Below are 16,969 nucleotides of genomic sequence, written 5' to 3'. Positions count from 1 at the left end.
TGGTTGGGTTTTTTCTAAAAGATTTTTAAGTGCATGTATTGAAGCTCTAATTTTAAAAGCAGCTTTTAGTGTGGGAATATTAATGTAACCCTTCAGAACTAGGGCACATCTGGTGAATATCACAAGCCCAAAGGCATAATGACTCTCTACCATGTGTCGTAGAAATACTTCATCTCCAGTGGGACATTTTACATGAAATAGGAAAGTAAGCAAATGCACTCATGGCTGAAGACAGGCAGTGAATCCCACTAACTGTGCAGGGAACTTAAGGTTTCTTTATTTTGCCATTGTAGTGGCAAAGGTTATGAAAACCCCTTCTATTTTCCTTTTTTTTTTCCCACCCTTTTTTTTTTCTGTTGGGTTTGGTTTGTCAACAGCAAACTGGTGTAACAGATGAGATGGTTAACTTGTCTGAGGTGGCCCTTGGAAGTTGACACATGAATGTTATCTCTTGCTGTGAAGAAAGACAGTGAATTTGTAGCACAACCATTTCCTGTGTGGCTTACTTCATGCTTGCTCTTATTTACTAATAAATGCAGGATGACATGAGGATGGATGACTATCCTTCAGTAAAAGAAATCAAATTTTGGTAAGTGTGTAAGGATGTTCAGAGCAATAGTTTTTGCTTGCTATATTTCATCTTATAGCTTACTTCACAGTAATTTCTTTGTTGTTTTGCTTATTTTTCACTGAATCAATGCAGATAATCAGGCATCTCCTTTCAGTTTCTATTAGTGGTATGATTCTGTCTATAAAGGGGGTCATGAGCTTTGCATAACAAAACACATCTTTAAATTCAGTTTTCAAGGGATCTTTGCAGATGACAGAGCAGCCAGTACAGAATGTAGTAGTTGATGGAGCTGTAATAAGGACTAGAACAGAAAAAATGACTGGAAAGGGAAGGAGACTTGATGGGTTTAGAGGTGAACAGAATACAGGCTAAAAAAAGTACTTTAAGGTTATAGTACCTTTCAAGTTAAAGATGGAGCAGGGGGAAGGTAAGTGAAAGAAGGTGATGCACCGTACATTGTGGGATTAACTTGTGTATGTTTAGGCCAAGGCCTCCTGTGAGACTGGAATTTAGTCATCTGGGGTTGGGAGAAAGATTGTCGTAGAGCAGCGAAGAGTAAGCACTGCATGTGGAGCCAGTGGTGTTCACGAGTGTGTGTTGGCCTTCTGAGTTGTATTTGGTTTTGGTAGAGGATTTACCTTGTCAGGGTTTCTGTGCAAACACGTATTGCCCTCAAGCTGCCAAATGGCGGTAGCTGCAACCAAGACCACTGTCTGATGTAGTGCTCTTGGAGACGGCCAACTAGTGACTTTCTCAACTTGGATGAGTAGGCATGAAGGGGAGTGGCTTAATTGCAATTATGGGCCACTCGGTCCATAATTCCATGTAGTGAGATGAATAACATTTTCAGTATTGGATAGTATTTCTTTGAAAATCAAGGGGCCGGGAATTGTATATCACCGTAGAGCAACTTCAGTGGACATGACACTGAGTCATTCAACTGATGACATGTTTAAAATAGGAAATTTATAGTCGGTTTGATTTTTTTTTTTTGTCGGGCTTCTTGAGTGGAAAGGATTGAATTTTAAGGTTAGTAGAAATGAATATTAATATTGCAGGAGCAAATAGATGTCAGAAACATAACTGTATTCTGAGTTCCTTTCTAGTCTAATGGATGTTGAAATAACTGACCAGGATTTCTTTCAGGTGTCTGAAGGGAGAATGCATGTGGGTTCACTGTATTTTAGGCTGACAAACAGCCTCAGGCTTCAGACTTACATTTAGTGTGAAGATACCACGTCACTGAATTCATATATACATGTCACTGAATCTATATAAACCTGCTGATCAGTAAAAGAATTCAGAAATAAGTTAACTTGTCTGTATAAGGAGCATCTTTATTTTGTGACTGTAAGTATTTTAGCAGTTTCTTCATGACATTTTTGTAGTTGTCACAAAGTGGCAATAGATGCTTGGACACAAGCAGCTTGAGCAATAGTGGTGAGAATTAACTGAAGTTGTCAAGCCTATGCAGAAGTTCTCCGCAGCCATATAGAACTAAAAATGTTTCTCAAGTATGTGAGCAGTGGAAAAAAAAAAAGGGTGCAATAGCACATTCCAGTGTGCTAAGGATAAGGAGGGTCTATTCTGTATTTTTCATGGGCATAATAAGCCTTATTATGCAGATTTGTTGTGTTGGAAAAATGATACACAGTTTTTCTTTGCTTGGGTCCGCATCGAAGCTATTCTTCAAAATAATGTATTTGTATTTTGGATTTCTGGTAAATGAAAGTAATTGCTCTTTATGGTGAGTTTTGAGTGGCTGATGTGAACGCATTTATAAATGTCGTCCTTTTGGCGTTTTTCCAGTTTGTAGTGTTCATGATGTTGTTTTGCACCTGGATTAACTTGTTTTCTTATCTGTATGGCCTCTATTGCTTTGGAGACATTTTAACTGGATGTCATCTTTGTTTTAAATCTTGGCCGGCAGCCAGCAGTGCCTTACTTAAATGCAGTGTACTAGTGAGTCAACATGTTTGCTTTATCCATAGGAGATGCCAGATTCTCTTACTTTTGTGTCGGCCATTTCAGAGGGATGCTTAGCTGTTTATTTTATGCGCTGTTTGATAACACTCTGAAAATGAGCTTTGCAAAACTGAGATATTAAGGAGAAAATCTTAGAAGCTGTGGTGTTTTCTGTATCTGAAATCTTTTTATACACATTCCCCAGTGAATCCTGAAAAATTTCCTGCAAATGAGTGGTGGAACATCATGTAATGGCTGATTCACCTGGGATACTGAGCAGTTGGTTTGAGAGAGTAGAGGACTGTCTAAATGGAATGATTAGTCAAGGAAGTCTGGGATAACAAAGCAGTGCAGGGATACTTCGATACAGTTAAATTGCTAATGCAAGGAGGCCAAGAGGATGCGTTTGGTGCAAAGTAGTTGAGATGCTTACCTCCCAAGAGAGACTGACTTAACAGCTTCTGTGGGGTTTTCAGGATTTTGGATAAAAAGTGGATAAAAAGTGAGTTACAAGTCAAATAGGTTACTATTGGTCTGGTGTTGATAGCTGTTTACATATCTATTATTTCACGCTTTTAAAATTTGTGCTGTTGCAACAGCTGCTACTACCTGGCTAGGAAATAAACCGTTTGAAAATGGTTGTTTGGGAAAGGCAAGTTGTACTTGAAATAAATGCGCATAATTCTTTGTGATTCTACAGAGATACTGGAGTTGTTATATAAAACTGTTTATTGTTATTTTCTTATTCAAAAAGGAAAAACCCCCAAGACTTTAGTGCATTTTAATCCATGAAACTTCTATTTCTCTTGAGACTCCTGGTGCAAGACTTTCGGTTTGTCACATTATAGATAGTGAAAATATGCATCAGAAAACTTCAAAGTGATACTACTTAGTAAGGCTACGTAGTTATCTATATATTTAGCATAGTTTCTTGTGATGCCATCATCACTATATTTAGTAAATACTTGGTTAGCACAAGCATTTTTGAAAGATTGTACTCCTGACCGTGTCTCCTCCTCTGCTCTAATGCTCAAGTGGTATTAAGAATTCAGAATAAATGCAATATATGAGTTAACTCTTTCTCACTGTTACCTTTTTCTTTGCTTTAAAATTTAGAATTCTTTGCTCAAAACTTTATTTAATGCTTATAGCATGAAAACATGTCTAAACAATTGCCTTCCTGGTGTTGATTGTTTCACTCTTTAGTTGATTCCATTATCCTCTTCTCTTTGTCATTATTTCTCAATTTAGTTGGGGTTTACATCAGGTGGACACCTGGTAAAGAGTTGCCAGTCGTACTGAAGTGGAATTCCTACTTTTGTAGGCATTTTTATGGTGAAAAGAGCTGTGCAGCTGTTCTCAAGAGAGGCCAGTACTCTCATGGGGCTATAACTGACAGCAAGTGTAGGAAAGGTGCTTCTCATGTAAAAAAGGCTTTTGGAACTTGTGGCCTGAGAAGTCGTGAATTCATTTCAGTGTTATTTTTATGGATGCTTTTGTGAGGAATGATCAAAACTTACTACAGTAACAGAAATTCCCAAAGATTTCAGCTAAATTTGTGTAAGTTAAACAATGTTAACTTCTAGTTGATACAAAAAACATCAGGAGAACTTCTTGGTTTGGAACTTACATGCCAAATTCTGGTTCAGAACACTCAGGCTTTGAGTTGTTACACTTCAGTCTCTTCTAGGGGGAATGTGGACACAACTCTGCTATAATTACATTTCTTCTGTACACTTGGAGAGCAGCTTCACTGATGCTGTTAAAATTATGATTTCAGATTATTCCAGATTCTTATCCTGTGTCTTTGACTCTTATTATAAAATAAGCAATAGATTTTCAGCTTAAAAAAAGAAATCTCTTTTATCAAGCTCTTTGACTCTGTCAAATGCTGTTGCAAAGTGATTAACGGTGCAGTTTGCGATGAATGGAGAATGGTGTGGTAAAGAAACCTGTTTTATAAACAGGTGCACAACTGTGTAATTCTGGCATATATCACTGAAGTGCCATAGATTTGAAAAGCCTGGCCTTTTTCCAGCTTGGTTGATGCATCTACTAAGACTTTCTGCACTTCTGATAGTCCCAAGGTAGTCCTGCTGAATAGCTGCTAAGTTTCTTTCTTTTAAATTAATCTTTGAGTTAACTCTCAGTAGTGAGAGAATTCCTGAGTACAAGTTGGGTTTCAAATGATTAATGAAATGTTTCTTTTTTCTTTCAAGAGGAAGAGGCTGTAAACAATAGAGTGTTTATTGCTAGAAATAGTGACAGTGCCTCCTTAATTTGTGGAGCGTAAGAACTAGAAAATGTCGAACAAATTTTAGATTTTTACAAGACGTGAAGCAGGCCATTAGTTGTGTTTTGAAATGTCTTAAAACTCTTAAGACTTTCGAATTTTTCTGTAGAAGTATAAAAAGGTTCATGGAGAATCATTCATAGAATAGCTGGTGTTTTGTGTGTCTTCTGTCTTTTGACTAGCGATTACCTATCTGAATCTAAAAGGAGAACACAGTGACTGTCCTTTAAATATTTGTTTGGCTTTGGGAGTAGCATGTTTGCCTTCTAGCAAACTGTGGGTGAATTTTCTGATTTCTAAGGTCATTATCATTAATCAGGCACTACTTTCCCATCCTCGCTGTAATTTTATTCTGAGGCACTACTCTTGTTGTGGTTATTGCCAAGACTGTTTTTAACACAACAGACCTTAATTTACCGAAACCTTGTAGAGTCCAGCTGTCAAAAGCAAACAAAAATAATTACTCAGTTTCTGTCATGTCAAATGTAATTTGAGAAAGCCCAGTCCTTCCCTCAGGTAAATCTAATTTAGTCTGCTGAATTTCATCTATGATTGGTTGCCTTGGTTTTCTTCACAATTAGATGAGAAAATATGTTAGTACTAGGTTCTTAATAGCAAGCTAACCACACAAGATCTGATTAGTTTCCTGTCTTATTTCGATCTGGTTTGTAGGTTGTGACCTGGTTATTTTTATTAACTAAATTCAGAATGGTCTTCTATGACTTCCTTTTGTTTTTCTAGCAAAATGTCTATTCAAACCAAAGTTAATTTTTATTCAGTTAATTCCCTTATTTATCATCATAAAGCATCTAGTTTCTATTTTTAGATCACACTTGGAATAAATTACATGTTATGCAAATGAAATGGTGGCTCTTCCTAAGCTTAAGCTGTTTTTTAAATTATCCTGTTTTTATGTTCTTTCTTGGAGGTACAGAAGTTAATTTCCATTATTTTAAAATCTTGTTTTTCTTAAAGATTGCGTATATATTGAAAGTCGCCGGCCGAATACCCCGTATTTCATCTGCAGTATTCAAGACTTCAAACTGGTAAGGAAAATTTTCACATCTCCTCCTTTTCCCTGCCCCATTCTCCAGTGAGATGGCAATATTTCTTAGTCTGTATCTCTTCCTGTAGTTCCTTGCTCCGAGTAGATCTTTAGCTTCTGCAGTAGTAGCTGGTTTGTTATTAGGACAGTGATCTGTCCTTGGTGCAGACTTAGTTAACTGGGCTGTTGAAGTGCTAAGGCTTGGACAATAGGCCCAAGCCAGGGTTGACCTATAGATGAATCCTGTATATTTTATAACTGATAACCATTGTGCTAACAGGTATTGTACTAAGTTATAACAAACCACCTAGTCTGATGTAAAAGGTGCAAGTGTTGAAGCCTGAGCAACAGGCCCTGAACCGAAACTGTTAATTCAGTATGTAATCCCTAATGAAATCTGCATGGAGGATGGAGCTATGATGAATGTATCTCTCCCTTCCTTTGTATGTGAATAGAGTAACAGAGTCATGGAGGCAGGTGTCTGTCCCCGAGACCTGATGTGAGACCTTGCGCATAATCCGATCAGATAAGCAGAGAAATTCCCTTAGTTTCTTCCTTGAGCCCTGGCCAGGCTCTGGGGGGAACCTAATGTGAAATTTAAACCAGATATTTCTGCTTAAAACAAAGGTGCCAGCTATTCTGGCTTACTGATTTTTAGCATATAAGGCTGGGCCCGCTCACAGCAACTTTGGAAGCCTCACCTACGGGTGGACACACCGCGTAGGATTTCCCACTTGCCGGGACAGGCTCCCCAAATCCTCGCTGTAACCGGGACTGCCCAGCGCCTGCGGGTCTGGGTGATGGTAAAGTGTGCAAGTGGTGATGGATCTGTCTTAATCACTATTCTCTCTCTCAGGTAGTGATGATTTGATGCATTACCCTGTATTTCCCTATTTGTTTAAGTGCACTATTCTGTCTTACTGTATGTTTTCTGTATTATTCTGTTATATTATTTTGTTATTTCTAGTGAAATACGCCTGCTCTTTTCACTCTGGTGTCTGAGTTGAACTGATATCCCTGATCAGCAAAACAGCTGTAGAGTTCAAATTGTGATCTACATAATTTCAAGGTTTTATAATCCACAAAAATATTAACTTTGAGTTGAGTGTGTTAGGGAAATTGTGGCTCAGTAAGCTCAGTTTTTCCTGGGAAGTTATATTTGGCTGTGCCTTTAGCTTTATATAGCACAGCTGTGTAAATGGCAGCACGTGGGCTGAGTCGGAGTAGCCTGTGTGTCTTGGCTGAGTGGTGGACTGATGGCTGAGGATGCAAAGAGAGACTAGTCCAATGGAATGAGTTTGATTTGGAAAAATATACAATAACATTTAAGAATGCTTTAGCACTTAATTCTTTAAAAGTGAAAAGTGGGGGACCTGTGCAAGAACAAATTAGTTGGAGGTGTGATTTGCCTCTTTGTATCTGATTTTGTACACTTCAAAGGTTAAACACGTTCCTTCCCAGTGTGCTGTAGCTGCGCAGAAAACCACTTGCTGCTTACGCAGTGCAGAGCAGGAGGCTGCTGCCTGTTCAACACAAAGGGCACCTATGCTTGTTTTGGACTTCGTAGTGCTTTGGGTAATGTAAGCAGGATATTTGGAAAAGGTACCTGTTGCTGTTGATCATCTTGCTGTTGTTGGTTTATGGAAGTTCTGAGTATGTAATAAACTGTCCTTCTTATCAGTGCAGACATAGATCACCCACTGTCTGTTGCTATCAAAATATATTTTCCTTTTCCAAACTTTCTTACTTGATTCTTCCATTTCACTCATTTCAAGTTTCTTTTGTGAGACCACAGTGAAGGAGAACGTGTAGACTTTCTTTAATATTGATGTCCATAGTAGTGCTTGGCACTTGTGAGGGTGGTGTCACCCCCCTTTTCTCTTTTTTTTTTCTTTGTTTTAAAGGAGTTGTTGGATTTGTACTTAACAGGTTCTAGCAATGGGTTAAGCCACAGTTGTACTACTCTTGCACATAGCAGGTGCTTTTGTGTCTGACCGGAATTACAATGTGATAGTTGCCATTCTGGGCAATAAGTTCCTGCTGAGTTGCATTAATTGCTCAGGATATTGACCACAAAAGCTGAAGCTTCTGTTGTCAGCATTGGTCTTGTACAACACATTAAAGCTGTTTGCAAAGCTATGTGGGAAGTGTATTGCAGTATGTTTTAGTACCTCTAAATTTTTTTGGAGTGGTTTCTCTTTTCTCATGTTTTCAACATGCAAAGGATATGACATCAGGGTTGCTGGCAGTTTTGCATGTTTTTTCACATGGAAATGGTATCATTGGTTTATGTTTACTTTTGCCTGCTCTGAGTTCTTTAATTTCTGTTAGACTTTTTTTTTTTTACTGACATCATACATAAATGCAACTTGTAAAAATGACAAAAAACCCACCCCTTGATGCTGATTATACTAGCAAAAATGAATCTTCAGTGTGTCACTGTTGATTTTACTGCTGGGGGAAAGGCAAGATGTATAGTGGAAAGGACACTTGATTTATCTTCTAGTGTGAGATACCAACAGGAAAGCAGTCTTGTTTTGCCTTCAGCTAAATATGTCAAGTGAAGCAGGGAAGTTAAAGTCAACAGCTTTGAAATGTTGCCTACTAATTAAGTACATTATCATGTTGGTTGTCACAAACTAAAAGTTTTTGGCTGAGTGTATGAGTCTTGCTCTATACTTCCTGTTATTCTATGTGCAGTTCAGGCATATGAGTTGATGGTGGTGTTTTACTGATTAAAACAAAGATTGTACGCTTGCATTTTTAAAAAGAAAGAGGATGTTAAAAATGAGACAGTAAATGCTTCCTGATACACATGTGCCCTATCCTGCAGAGCAAGAGGTACTGAGGGTCATTCTGGGGCTGAGGCTAGAGTACCATTCAGGGTCATTCTTGAAGTCAACTGAGGTTCAACTTGCTTTTTCCAGTAAGATCTTAAATCATAATTAGAAATGATTTTATGTTTACTGCAGAACTAGAAACTGTTTCTATGAGGTCTGACAGTTTCTTCTAGTATAGTTTTCAAGCTTCCTTCATTTGACGGACAGATGGCAGGAGGCAAAGAAAGTAGAAGCCAATACTGGAGTATTCACTAAAAATGGGCTTACTCCCTTTCATGTTACTCAAGTTGTGTTACAAACAGCATTTTTGTGGTTAGAACCATTTTGCCTGCTTCACTTTCATAAATTCCAGCGTGGAAAATGGGCTGAGATTACTTATAACTTGATGAAGTCATACTACTCCAGAAGCAGATGTTTCAAATGATTTCAGAGCTGCTTTGTATTCTGGTGTCTACATCTTGTGACTGGAGAAACCAGTAAATGTTTTCCTGTGCCTGCTCTTTGCAGTTCAGCAATGATGGCAGGTAAAATAGTATACTTTGTTGCATTGGCTTATACTTCCAAGTTTCTCTTGACATTAAGATGAATCAGTTCTACTAAAAATTATACTGGAGGAACAGCTCTTGAGCTTTCCTGAAGAACAGCTGTGCTTCACCAATGCCCATAAAGTCCTTGTGATGAAGTTTTACTTACTGCTCTTTTCTTTGTAATCTGTCTCTGTTGCCATCCTGTGTTTTGTTGCTGTATGTTGCTTCATGGGAAGCAGAGCTGTGATGCTGCAGAGATTGGTCATTCCCTTTGTGAGTTGGATTAGTTCTTGTATTAAGTAAACTGAGGTTGGGAGGAAGAGCAGCAGATTTGGTTCCCAAGCTTTGAGGGCAACTGGAGGAGTGTAGTTAGCTTTCTAGGTCTTTCTCCTGAATCAAAAAATCAGATGCTGCATTAAGGCTGGCATTGTGGGAAGAAGTTAAGTGATTTGATCAATCCAGCTTAAGTATGTTAGAAACTGTCATGAGTAACACACATCCTCTTTTGTCTTTACCATTTCTGTGGTACTGGATTCCTTCAGGCTTTCTGGGATTCGTGTAAATAACTTTGTGGAATTGAGAAGTAAAATACGATCAAGTGTGATGCGTTGTGTCTTAGGAAAACTATCAACAAGAAGTGGCACTTTAATTGTCATGTCCTTTTGGGTCTGCCATTGCTTCACTACTTCCATAACATGGGTTTCACTAAGATTAATATCGTCCTTCAAAATCACTTCCAATAATGTGTTGATAGTCTCATATGTTCTTGGGGAGAGGGCTAAATAATACCAGCACCAGAGGAGTGGAGTACTGCTCTGCTGTGTGAACTTGGCATGCTTTTAAGAAATGCACTGACTGTTCCTGCAGCTGGGAAACGGCTTTGAAAAAGTGTTGATTTGAAACCTGTGGGAGCCTCACAGAACACTGCTAGGGAATAAAGATGATGACAGAAGGGACTTCACCTGCTCTTTTTATTGCTTGTCCTTTTCTACTCTGTAGTGCTAGTCAGGAGTTTGGAAAACCATCTGTAGTTCAAACTTGCTATTTAGCATCTACTTGGTATAATGCACTTGAGATGTTGAGAAGGAAAATGCACACGCGGTTCTCGGTCAAATGTCATAGTTTTTGTTGTGCCTAATTCTCTATGAAACTTAAAGGGAACTGTGTTAATCTAATGATATTCCCGCTGTCCTGACCCCTATGTCTGATCTCCATAGTTCTGGTAGGTTTTCCGGTTTAATTTTTTATATTTTTAAAAATTTTTAAAATTTTTTTTTTTAAAGAACATGTTCTAGTACACAAAGATGTTCAGTAAGGTTTGGAGATGAAACAAGCTATTTGTTAGTCTTAAATATGAATGCTTATTAACGTTCCTTCCTCCTTTAAATGCAAGTGGTAACTTGATTTGTTGGGGAGCTAACAAGTTTCACTTTTTCACTAATGACATGTGTAGAACGTTCTTAGTGAGAAAGCACAGGAATAATTTTTCCTTCCTGGAAAGCTATTTATGGCTTAAAAGCACGAAGACTACAGTGGGGTTGCTTGCAGCTTGTGAGCCTATGAACTTCTAATGTTGCAATGGCTTTTATAAGGTCTGCTGCCTTGTTGTTTTGTGTTTAACTAAACTCGTGTTGTTAGAGCTTTGGTCCTAACACTTTACTGCTCAGTTCTGTTCTGCTTTGACTTCAGATTTATTTTATGCTTTTGTAGGCTTAGAACAGGTTTGGGAAATCTTCTGTCTTGCTGGGAATGTTCATGTTGAGTAATTTCAGAAGGATTGCTTGCAGACATACTGAGCATTCATGTCTTCCATTGAATTCAGTTGACGGGAGAGTAGTCAGCAGCCAGAGGAACAAAGCCAGGAGTTTCCAAGTGTATTGCCTGGTCTGATAATCTTGTGATTAAGTTGCTTGTCTTTAAACTTGAGTTTGTATAAATAGGGGAAGGGTTGTTTTTACTGGCAGTGGTATGGTAAATATGAATGCAAGATACTTGAGTAGCTTGTGGCAGCTTACGTTCCCTGATGTTTTGCTCCAGTGTTGTGTTCTGGTTTTAAATTACTGCAGAGCTGAGACTCATTGTAATGGTGAATTTTTAAGAAATGTTTCAAATTCACTTTTTTGCTGGTTCAGAATGATGTGTGATACGAAGGGTACCACAGGGGAAAAAACTATTGTGTGTCTTTAAGGAAGTTCTTGTTTATGTCTCTTCTCAGTGGAAGATACCAGAGCAAGTACAAATACACTTGCTTTGACTTTGCCTTGCCACAAAATGCAATTGATGTGTAAAACTCCTTCTAAACAGACACAATTTCTTTATAGTGTAATATTATTTTTAGAATCCAAGGTGCTTGTTTAGGACCCAAGCAAAGGGTTGGAAATCACAAGTGAGGCAACAGTGAGTATTTTTAAGGCATAGTGTCTTGGATCTTTTCTGTTATTTTCATCTGTCTGAACTTTGCTTAAAAAAGCAGATGGATGGTATGCACAACCTGGGAGTGAATGAAAACTCACTTATATATTTCAGCTGCTGGCTGCATGCTGAGATCTGAGTGCTGGGTTCAAAAACCAGCTGCCTGTTGGAGGAGCCTTCTAGCTTCAAAGGTTGGTAAGACTTCAGGATGGATGAGGGAAGGGATAGCAGGAAAAACATACAGATATTCTTCTTTCTCTCCATTTTTCAACAAATCGCAAGTGCAGTGTTGGTCCAATTTATCCATTGAGTCAGATGCTTCCTTATACCATTAAAAATATTCTTTTTTTTAATAGGTCATATTTTTCAGCTTTTGCCTTCTAATCTCCTTTGTCTTCGCATAATCAAGAATTTTGCTGCAATTTCTATATCTTTAGCAGTCACTAACTGGGGTTTGCTAAATTGATAGTAGATTTTAGTTATGGCATTAATTTTTCAAACTTTCTCTTTGCGTTCATTCTGTGCGACAGACTCTAGAATGGATTACCAGTATCTATCAGATACTCTGTCAGACAGGCACAGTGATCTTTTTACTGGCAATTGGTAGTCCTTTGACAAACCATCTTAACTATGTTTGTAAGGTATTTTATAGGAAATCTATAAACCTGCCTGAAGGCAGTCAGCAGAATTTAGCATAAAGGTAGTTTTGATGGCTCTTTAAAGGCAAAATAGTGCTGCCAACCCCCTTGTAGCCTGATCTGAACCAGATCTGGTTGGCAAAGCTTTCTCTGTGCAGAGATCTACTAAATTTCAGAGATGCACAGATCTAATACAGTGCAATAATAGAGCTGCTGGATAAAAAAAAAATTACAGGTTTCCAAATAGTGGCATGATGTTAACTTTTTACTATACCACATGTCTTCACTAATCAACTTTTTTTTTGTTAATTTAACTTTTATTAAGATAGCAGTGATTGCAATGTAATTTAAATTTCTTCCTGGAAATATTCAGTACATTTAGTACGGATGTTGTCCACTGATAACAACAGAACTCTCAAGTGCTAAGAATGTGTGCATTTTCATTAATAAACCTGAGTTTAACACTATATATTTTTTACTAGAAAGCTTGATTTCTGCAGCAGTGGATAGTAACTTGGTTAGTTAACCCATTTTCGTTGAAGGCAAATGGCAGGAATTGGTGGAAAATAATTGAAAGATAGGAATGGAAAGTGTTTCTGGTGAATCTTGTTTTGCTTGGACATTGTGGAGCAAGTTCTTTGGAAATCTGCTGGTTTATTTCTGCCCTCAAACTGATACGTTTACTGTACTTTTGCATGTTGACTGTTACAAGTACGGGTTCTTTTTCCTCCCCTTAGAGAAAATGATGGGGTGGTGGGTCATGCAGAAGGGTGCAATATGCCATAAACGCTTTCCTTGATCAGTTCACCAGTTGTGAATTATTGAACTTAATACATTTTAAAACTGAAATTGCCGTGGCCTGTTAGAGAGTATGAGAGTTGTCTAACCCCAAACCAAATGACTAGATTTTTTTTTTCCCTACTGATTGTGTTATTTTATGTTGTTTGTGACCTGGAACATTTTTTTTTAACCTCTCTTCAGCGCTACTTCATTTTGCACTGGATTAATACTATCCTCTTTCAGGATTCAGGATCAGATTATCTTTAAGGACTTTGATTAGGAACAAATTGTGGTGAAGCAGTGCATAAATCTGGTTTTGGTTTATTGCCTTACATGTCTTTATTGGTTATCAGTTCTTCTCTTTTGTTGGTGGTGCTAAATATTAGCTCTCAGTTACTTTGTAGGTTGTGTTGTCCCTCCTTCCAAGCAGAAGCACATCAGGGCAGCTGAACAAGCAGTTGGGTTTAAGTCGTCTTCTGTAAATCTGGAGTATGGAAGGTTATGATTAGCTTCAGAGCAACTTTTCTAACTGGGTTTTGTTCCTTGGGAAACACTTCTTTACCTCTGTTATCCACTTTACAATGTCAGTTAGTTTAAAAATATTATTTTTTAATAAGAAACAGCAAAATACAATTGGAGAGCTGGAATATGAGGATAAAGCTTATAAAAGGTCACAGTGATGTGGCTTTAATACTTCATTGGCATAACTTGACTGTTGAACAACTCTAAGAAGGAAGAAAATGGTGTTCGGTAGAATAATAAAACTGGGATCCATTACCATTTAATTCAGGGTTCTTTGTTGATGTTTTTTGTTGTTGTTGTTGTTGTTTTAGAAGACTCTTACAGCTTGGGTTTTAAACTATGCAAGTCTTTCTGCTTATTTTTTCCTTTCTGTGAGAAAATGTTAGGCTTATTTATATTGAGAGATGCCTCCTGTACATCAGTCCACTGCTTTTAACTTAACTCTGTAGTAGTACCACTGCATTTCTAACAAAGCAGGTGTTTCAACAGCAGCATACTGCTGTCATAAATACAATTTTTCTAGTCATCACAAAGTTACGGAAGCATACTTTTTGTTCCCTTTAATTTGGCATGAGTGAAAAATCTTAAAAGTCTACAGACTTCACAAAGTATTTCTTAAATATTCTTTGGTGCTACAAATACCTTGATCAAAGCATACACAGCAGGATAATGATGAACAAGTCATATATTTAGCTGGCAGTGAAGAGGGGTGAATTGTCTGCAGACCTAAAGTTTTGAACTTTAATAGTTCTGAAATAAGTAGCTGGGAATCAAATGTTGGCTCATTTCCCCCAAATGCTGATTCTCCAGAATTGATAGCATCTTCACTCATTTCACGTAGTCCTTCAGAAGTAAGCTGGACTTCGGTTACTTATCCTGTTATTGCAGTCGCTGAATTGAAGTCTAAGCTCTGCTAAGAATAAATAAAACCTGGCCAAAATCACCTTGATCTCCTTGTTCTGAGTTTCTGGTGGAAGAATAGTATCTAGAATTTCTCGAAGAAATAGCTACGGGTCTGCTCAGACAACCTTGTTTCTCTTTTGCACACCTTCACTTTTTGCTGCTTTGTTCCACTCAGCCCCCTATCCCTCCCCAACAGAAAACAAGTCCTTTTTTCCTTTTTTTTAATTTCAGGCAGCTTTGTTTTAAAAATGGAAATTCTCACTGGATTTATTTTTGGATCAGACCATTTAAAGAAACAGATTTGGATTCTCATCAGACTGAGGCTATAACATCATAGCTATAGTTTTTTATTAAAGAGTATTTCATGGTTTTCTATTGTAGTTTAAACCTTGTCAGAATCTTTGCATTATAATCACTGTATTATAAACAGTGAAGTTTCTCTTTATCTCTTTGTTAATGGTTAAATCCTAAAATTCAGTCCATTCTCTTTATCTTAATTAAAATGTTGATTGTGATTACTTCCAGATGATGAAAATACATGATTAAAACTTAGATGACTTACTTGTATGAGAAAATCCATTTAATATGCAGAAATTCAGTTCATATGCATGCACAGTGGTCATTGAGATGGCTTTTGATGCTCTTTTGTGTGGGACCCCACTCAACTGGCAAGAAGCTTCTTTCAGCCCTTCAGGCTGGAGAGCAAGGAGGCAGCACATAGTGCTAGCTAATAGCTTATAACTAGTGTGAAATATCTAAGCAGTGTGCAGGATTGATACATAGGGATACGTAGGTAAGACTAACTAGCTTGAATAATTGCCATCTGTGTTCACTGGGCCTACCAGAGAGGTGTGACGAGGTGTTATAGAAATTCTCAAGGATGCAATTTATTTGGTGTGGAAACCCATGCTGTTGTAAAGCCAAGGATCACCCCTCTGCCTGCTCTTCGTGGGTGGTTTTCTGTTGAACACCTAGTGTTGTGGACAGGCACTAAGTTGCTGGCCAAGCACTATTGTTTGTGAAGGTGTGTTGATGATAATGTGAACTTGCCCATGACACTGAGTTAGGTAACCATTTTATAACACAGATAGACGTGCAGACACCCACAGTTACATAAACTAAACGGGCTTTAGGGAGAGCTCTGTGACACGATGTGGGTGAGAAATCCCACAGGAGTATCTCTTAAGTCCAGTAGAATTTAAGCAAACACATGTATCTCTGTGCAGAGAAGCACAGACGTGGACGCTTTGTACCAAGCTCTAGGTCTGTTTGGTGGTGCGACCTGCTTCCTCAGGAGACACTAACAGCTGCTTTTTACTGGGTGGTGAGCAAAAAAAGCCTGCAGTATTGGTTACAAGATTGTTTTATCCCAACTAAACTTTTCTCCTCACCTTAAATAACCAGCTGATGGCTTAAATATATGATGTGACAGTAGTAATTGCATTTCAAATATGAATACGTTAATTAGGTAATGCATCTAAAACCATGCGTATCCCGCTTTTGTTACTTGACTCAATTTAAATATCAAAAGTAGTAAAGAGCCATAGATACTGGAAATATGTTTATCTGTATGCTAAGATCAGTAGTAAAATAAAATTACTGATTATTAGTGTTTTGGGAGAAAGAAACAGAAGACAATGCAGAACTTAGGTGAGTCTTAACCTCCATCCCAAGTTAAGAGCATACTGATTTGAAAATGTAGCTAGTCACAGAACATTACACTTAGGAGTGTATTGAATATAAAGTTCTGATTAATTTAGTGAAACCAAGGCAATTCCAGCTTAACTTGTAAATTGAAAGGGAAAAAAAGACACATCCAAAATGAAAGAGAAAGTGGAACTATCATCCAAGAAATTCGTGTGCTTTTTCTGTGATAACAAGTAGAAGCGAAGTGAGAAGTTAAGTAAACAAGAACAACAACAAACCCGAAGGGTGATAACTGACAGCCAAAAACCCCATATAGCTGCTGGTAATAACACGATATCTCTGCCCACGATACAAGCTAATTTATACAAATACAATACATCTTGCAAATCTGCCCTTTAATCCTATCATTTAAGCCTTTCTTGGTATGAATTTCCAGTGTTTGATAAGTCCAAATTTTTGTTTTAAGGTTTTCCCTTTTTGCAGAGAGAAACAGAACCCAACCAGCAAATGGATTTCAGCAGCATGCCTCTGATTTATCATATTTTGACTTAATTTGTTGTCGCATTTAAAATGCTAATGGGCTACACTTTGAATCTGGGCATCAGAGAGAAACTTTAAAACAGAAAAATGGCGAATTTGCCATACAAAAGAAAACATTATTAATTGTGATGCAGTTGCCCTTTGTGCCTGTGTGTTTACTTGATTGAAGCATTTTGACTGTGCTGCTTTCTCCTTGAAGCCTGATTTGAATGGAGTATACAGCTGGATTGCCCCAGGGCCTTGTAACAATTTATAGTCTGGATGGAAAAGCAGAAGTGCATAAAAA

General features: G+C 37.8%; 1 protein-coding gene across 3 annotated transcripts in view; it reads left to right on the top strand.

Moving 5' to 3' along the window:
• Nucleotides 1–16,969, top strand: part of RERE (arginine-glutamic acid dipeptide repeats) — a 254,992-nt gene that overhangs the window by 90,409 nt on the left and 147,614 nt on the right. For all 3 annotated transcript variants that reach the window (XM_074892540.1, XM_074892538.1, XM_074892539.1), the window contains exon 3: nucleotides 5,805–5,875. In XM_074892540.1, the coding sequence (XP_074748641.1) occupies nucleotides 5,805–5,875 (71 nt within the window). The remainder of the gene's footprint in view (nucleotides 1–5,804; nucleotides 5,876–16,969) is intronic.

This window comes from Strix uralensis, chromosome 23 (genome assembly GCF_047716275.1).
Source record: "Strix uralensis isolate ZFMK-TIS-50842 chromosome 23, bStrUra1, whole genome shotgun sequence".
Lineage (NCBI taxonomy): Eukaryota > Metazoa > Chordata > Aves > Strigiformes > Strigidae > Strix > Strix uralensis.
This window is presented reverse-complemented; position numbering and strand designations above follow the sequence as displayed.